The sequence below is a fragment of the Austrofundulus limnaeus genome, unplaced genomic scaffold (assembly GCF_001266775.1).
Source record: "Austrofundulus limnaeus strain Quisiro unplaced genomic scaffold, Austrofundulus_limnaeus-1.0 Scaffold106, whole genome shotgun sequence".
Classification (NCBI taxonomy): domain Eukaryota; kingdom Metazoa; phylum Chordata; class Actinopteri; order Cyprinodontiformes; family Rivulidae; genus Austrofundulus; species Austrofundulus limnaeus.
In genome coordinates, this window is record NW_013952508.1 from 1,519,496 (window position 1) to 1,526,165 (window position 6,670).

A 6,670-nucleotide genomic window follows, 5' to 3' on the forward strand; every position below is an offset into this window, starting at 1 on the left:
CTGTAGTGGCGACTCGTGACCATGGAGATATAAACAGCTTTTTATAAGGTAAAAATAATAAAACAAGGTCTTTGTCTGCAATGATTAGACATGTTTTTTTATTATTGTCATTAGTGATTATCTCAACTTCGGCTAAAAGAATCGACAAAGTCCTACACACTGTACCTTTAAAATCTGTGCATTAAAACAGAAAATTAGGGATGCACCGATATGAAAATCTCAGCCGATATTAATATTAATATTGCTGTTATGTTCTGATAACTGATATTTACTGATATTTCACAAACACACAAATTATTTATATACATATGTGCACAAACATACTTGTGTCTTTTTTCGATACAGTAAAAATATGACCAGACCTCTGACATGGCTCTGTACTTCAGTCATTCCTGACTGCACTGCGTCACTAACACCATCGTGATCAACCAGATAGAACTTTACCAACCATTTCCCCTCCCAAAACAAAAACAGCTAAAAAGTGGGAAATCAATATTTACCAATATCGACGTTAAGGCCGATATATTGCGTATCCCTATTGAATATCTATAAATAAAACATTTATTTTGTATTATTCCACAGGTAAAATATTCATGATTAATCAATATGTGATTTTATGATAATATTTAGCAAAAGTAAAAATAGTATTTACGTTCTTGTTTTTGAATAAAGCAAATAAATAATTTGATACGTTTTAAATTTCTGTTTCAGTTTGGTGAAATCATTTTATACTTTCTCAATGTTATACTGTCAGAACCTCATACCAGTCTGGTCTGGACAAAGACTTTTGCACTTTTCTACATACTTGATGCTCTATGACTGATGTGAAAGTAATGAGGTAATATCTCTGGAGTTGGTCACATGCAGCACTTTCTATGTTTGTGATGTTGTGTTAAACTGAAGGCAGTGGAGAAACAGAACATTTTCCTAAATGTGTTGGATCTTTGCAGACATGGTCCTACCTGAGCTGTGTGAGGAGCTTCTCCTCGGTGAACACATACTGGACCCGGTCCTCCTCCACCTCAGCTCTCTGGCTGTAAGCTGCCACCTCAGCCTGAGCCAGTCTTTCAGCCATCAGCATCAGCAGCTCCTGACCTGCCATCCGCAGCATGGAACTCACACTATCCAGGTTGGACAGCTGGAACACAGGAGACACTTTAGGCGTTTACGCACCGCAGGGCCGGCCCCGGCCCCCAGATGGCCTAGGTCCGGCCCTGCCCAGCCCTGGATGTTTTGCACTGTCATCAGAGCCGCCTCGAAGTGGGTGGGAACTGTTTACCGGAAAAGCGCGCATAACGGTCCTTAAACGTCGAGTGAGACGACGAATGGTGGTGCGCAGAAGAGGAGAGTTTCTGAAGGCTGTACTTGGCCATACAACAACAACAGAAAGCGGCTATAGCAAGACGCAGACGGCATCGACAAGTACGCTAGCAATATTAACTTGTTATATGCTACCGTTATGAAAGCAGTTGCTTTTTCATAGATCTATATGTTTTTTAATGACTTGCCAGACTCGTTTTGACTCGTCAGAGCAAAACAAATAAGTCGTCAAACCGGGCTGGTCCGATTGGAACCTTGCCTGGCCAGGTTCCAGAACTCAGGCTGGATCCGGCCCTACTGTGCGCACAACCGCCGAACCCGGGTTAGAAGTCGGGCCGGGCCGGGCAGGGTCGGGTTGGGGCCGGCCCTGCAGTGCGTAAACGCCTTTTGTTCAGCAGGACCGATGGGTGGATCAGGACCCCGAGTCCATCCAAAACCAGAAACCTGTTGCTGCTGAACTGGAGCTGAGCTTCAGCAGCAGCAGGCTTTATCAACCAATTATATAGGTTGGAAGGCATTTACCAATCATTTGTATGCCTGATAATATGCATTTAGACGCAGTGGGTTTGGCTCCTCCCACTGAACGCAGAGCTCAAGTGGTCGGCCAGCACCTTCCAACCTAGAGGAGGGACAGTCTGCAGAAAGTGTGGGACTGGTAACTGCTAATAACGGCCATTTAATGGACTGATAGCATTCCCTTCGGGTGGTTCCTGAATGTAAAAGCTTGTCCAGCCCGTGTTGAGCTGTCAATCATAATCCAAACTGCTTGTCATTCGAGGCCCCGCCCCCACACCAAAACAGGGCCAAAAGTTTGAAACTGATAAAACATTAATTTGAAACTGAAAAAAAGAAGATGCTTGAAACTTTTCCAGTTTTTCAGTTTCAAATCTTTTTTTATCAGTTTTTTTTTAACAAAACTTGTGGCTCCAATTTAGCTCCATAGACTTGATAATTTGTAGTTATCAGGGACAAAGTGGAGAACTTTACCTGTAAACACTTGAGCTGACTGAGCTGCAGTCGCAGTTCGCAAATTTTTCTTTTTGCAGAAACCAAACTTTGCCTCAAGCCTCGGTCAGAAGGAGGGTCCTGAAGGGCTGGTGGAGGGGGGCTGAAGACATCCATCAGAGCGTTGGGGTTCTGCACGTCAGAAGTTCTCTCTGAAAGTCAAACAACAGGATTTAGATTAAAGTGTTCACAAAACAAAACAAAATCATGCTGCTGGTGTAGGAAAACAGAAAATCTTACCAAGCTGGTTGTTCAGATGTTTGTTTCCAGAACTCTGACTGGAAAAAAAATCACTTATTTTAAAATGTTATAAAGTTTTCTTTTATTTAATAGATGATATTAATGTACTGATAAGAGTTGGATCCAGCTTAAACCATATAACTCCCAAATCGTACTTTTACAACTTTGGTGACTTTTCTAAGAAAACATTATTTGTCGCACATTTGTTTATTCTGATTCAGTCTGTAACAAACTCTGGTTTTATTTTGTTTACATTTAACAACCGTAGCAAAGTTTACAAATGACCCTGCAGAGTTCAGGAACCTGTTGTGCTGTTTGTTGCTGCTACAACCGGACTAAACTGAATCAGTGGCTACAACAGCAGCGATTTGAACATGAACCCACAACAAAAAAAAAGTTCCTGTGAAAATCATTATAGTTTCCATCACCTACCCACAGATGAGGAATCAAGCAGAATGTGGCTGAAAATTCRGAACCCGAAGCGACCACTAAAACTCTGCTTGTTTACTTATTTTGTTGTTTACRAATGCCCAGTGGAGGAAAACCTGCATCCAGCTTTGTGGCTCGGACAACACCGGCAAACCACCGGAGAAAAGATGCCAGATCCTCACAAGGAGGAAAATAGTTCAACGAGAATATCAGGTATGACTTCAGAGAGTACAGCATTATTTGTTCATATTTGGTATTAAAGGGGCAATATCATGTAAAATAAACTTTTTTGAGTTTTATATCATGTTATAATGTTATACTCTCATAAAAAACGTGCCCAAAGCCTTGCTTTGACTCATTCATGCATGTTTGAGAAATCCTGCAGCATTTTTAGGAAGCCATGCTGAGGAGCAAAACCACGAATCCCGCGAGGGGACACGGGAGATTTTTTTTCTTTTGCGTTCCCACGCAATAGTATTGTGTTACCTCGCAATACCTTTTGTGTTCCCTCGCAAAAGTAGTTTATCACTGTTGTACCTGCCCGTTTATTAACAAACTCACATGTTCACCATTAGCGCGTTAGCCTACGGCTTTAATTCAGCTTCATAATAAATATATCACACAGCCATGTTGCGTGAGAACGCAAAACAATATTGTGAGGGAACACAAAAGTATTGCGAGGGAATGCAAAACAATATTACGTGGGAACGCAAAAGTATTACAAAGGAACGCAAAACAATATTACGTGGGAACGCAAAAGTATTGCGAAGGAATGCAAACATATTGCGAGGGAAGCAAAGGTATTGCGTGGGAATGCAAAAGTATTGCGTGGGAATGCAAAAGGAAAAAAAGATCCCCCCGTGTCCCCTTGCGGGCTCCGTACAAAACGACAGGTGGGGACCAGAAACGCCCCTGGGACGTGTCTTTAAGCCGAACTTCCTCATGGCGGAGGGCACCCCCTCCCCCCACCCCACACACCCCGCCCATGACTCCTGCAGGCTCTCGGGTCAAAGTGAAAGTGAAACCTAGCTGTCTGCTGCTCTCAACATTAGTTCTCACTCAGTGAAGCTCTTTTCAGATTAAAAATACCTTTGAGGAAATGTATTTTCAGAAGCCAAGTATACTGCATCATAGCTCACTCGCAACCCCCCCAGCGCACGAATGAGCACCCCGCGTGAGAAACCCCCCCACAAACGGGATGGAACAGAAGCAGAAGGAGGTTCTTAAAGAGACAGAGGCCAATTTCAAGGTGTTTAGAAGAGGAAGTGATGAGAAGATAAGTTTATTTTCTATTTAAACATAAAAACAGCATTTTAATAACAGCTAAAGGTAACATAGATACTTTACTATGGTATTGTATTTAAAAGTATGCCTGAGAAACACATAATATTGGCCCTTTAAGATTTTATCTGCAATTAAAATGCAATGAGTGTTTATGGCAGGGCAGGCCAGCATAAAACTAAAATATTGTATTTTCATGACAGATGTGTTTAAGACTAAGGCAGTTGTTTTTTTTAAATCTTACTCTAAACTGTGGATTTTATGATAGTGTAACAGGTTTTTTTATTTTTAGATGGCTTGGGTCAGTGCTAACAAACGACAAACATTCAGTCAGAGTGGCTTCAACTGGCTGAGCTCTGTCTGCTTTATCAAGGCAAATAAGATTGTGTCCCATTTCTTTTAACTAAACTTGACCTGCATTATTATTATTATTATTATTATTATTATTATTATTATTATTATTATTATTGTGTAGATACTGAGCTTTTCGGGTTGTTCATCGTTTCACCATCTGAAGCAACCGAGCTGATGAAATACTGTAGCTAAATATGCTACTTTGGCCACTTATTCATATCATCCTCTCATCCCTCGACTGCAGTAGGCTGCGGTACGATTACATTATCTTCTTTGAGCTCTGTCAGGAGGTGTTTCTACATTTTTTAATTAGCGCTGCTCAGAGAAAATTTGTTAGCTTGTACTGTCACACAGAAACAAATGCCAGTTCTGGTTTGCACCGGAAATCGCTCCCACAGTTCATGCAAACCATCACGGAGGCTGGGAATAAGGTGGATAGAACATGTTTCACTTCCACTGACAGTCAATTCATGATCCTAAAAACTATATTTCAGCTCAAAATTGCTGCATAAGCAGAAAGTCTTGCTTCACGTTAACACCCTCTGGACATTTAGGGCTCTAGCTCCTGATGTTTCTGATTAATTCTGCATGTTACGACAGTCAGTGTTGCTCTAGGTTGTTCTTCCTGTATTTGGTACAAGTAGCATTTGCTTCTTCTCACCTGCACTGTGGAGACTCTGAGTCTGGCACAGGTACTTCACACGCCATGACTGAGCCATGATAACATGCCCAAACATAGACAGCCTGATGTGCTGCAGTACACATGGGAAGTGATGCCAAAGAGTAGATGGAAACCAAAGAAGGTGGTGCAGGTAAAACTTGGTGAAAGTCTAAACAACAGCCCAATATATACTGTATATAATCTTAATTTAGACGTTTATTTTAAATGTCTATAAGTGCAGGTTAATGAATTTTTAACCAGCTGCTGCAGATGTTACTGACCTGACAGAATCCTTAGCTCCTGAAACATCTGACCCCATAGACAGAGCATGGTGCACCAGTCCAGCTAGGCTGGCTATCTGCTCCTCCATGGCATTCATTCTCTCACTGCAAAACAGAAACATCACCAAACATTAAACAACATCGAAAACTACACTTGTACTGAATGGAAAGTTTCATTAAACAGACAATAATACCATCAGTGAATTTATGCTGGAGAGAGGTGAAATGAAAAACTCTTCTAAAGTGATAAATTGGACTTTATTTTAAAGATATTAAAACATCCATAAAATGATTGGCTCATTATGTCAACGCTTCACTTCTCACATAGTGATTCAGGGGACACTTCACCCCTCCTTGCCTTGGTGGTCAGTGCGCCCCAGGCACATTCCACTGTCTTCCAACAGTATCATCGAATTCTAGGGTCCTCGAGGGGTCATAGGGGTTTGCCTATTCACTCTATATTGGTTTTGTGGACTTGGAGAAGGAACTGGACTGTGTTCCTTGAGGTACACTGTGGTGGGTGCTTCGTGTGTCTGGGATTGTGGGTCCGTTGTTATGGGCCATTCAATCCCTATACAAGCAGACCCCTTCAGGGTGGCAGTTGGACTCTACCAGGGCTGTCCGTTGTCACAGATTCTGTTCATAACTTACATGGACAGAGTTTCTCAGTGCAGCCAGGAGTGGAGGGAGTCCGGTTCAGTGGTCTCAGGATTCCATCTCTGCTACTTGCAAATGATGTGGTTCTGTTCGTGTCATCGTGGCTTGATCTGCAGCTCTCACTAGAGCGGTTCACAGCTGGGATGAGGATCAGCACCTCTAAATATGAGTTCATGGTCCTCAGTGGGAAAAGTGTGGATCTCAGGGTTGGTGGTGAGGTTCTGCCTCAAGTGGAGGAGTTCAAGTATCTTGGGCAGTGTTTCCCAAGGTTGGGGTCGGGACCCAAAGTGGGGTCCTGAAACATCAAGATGGGGTCCTGAAAAGATTTTCTGAATTAATTATATTTTTGCCTTAGCAGTTAAAAAAAAGAATGAGGTTAGTATATTTAAAATGGATAAATGTAGTATAAAAATATTGTTACTATGCCCATGTTTAGTTGACC

The 6,670-nt window shown here is 41.9% G+C and overlaps 1 protein-coding gene across 1 annotated transcript in view; it reads right to left on the bottom strand.

The window, feature by feature from the left end:
• The window catches only part of si:ch211-207d6.2 (sickle tail protein homolog), a gene marked incomplete in the record, with an annotated part of 73,176 nt that overhangs the window by 29,885 nt on the left and 36,621 nt on the right, over positions 1–6,670 (bottom strand). Inside the window, 4 exon segments of the mRNA XM_014013844.1 lie at positions 963–1,138; positions 2,308–2,477; positions 2,566–2,603; positions 5,572–5,676. Coding sequence (XP_013869298.1) covers positions 963–1,138; positions 2,308–2,477; positions 2,566–2,603; positions 5,572–5,676 — 489 coding nt within the window.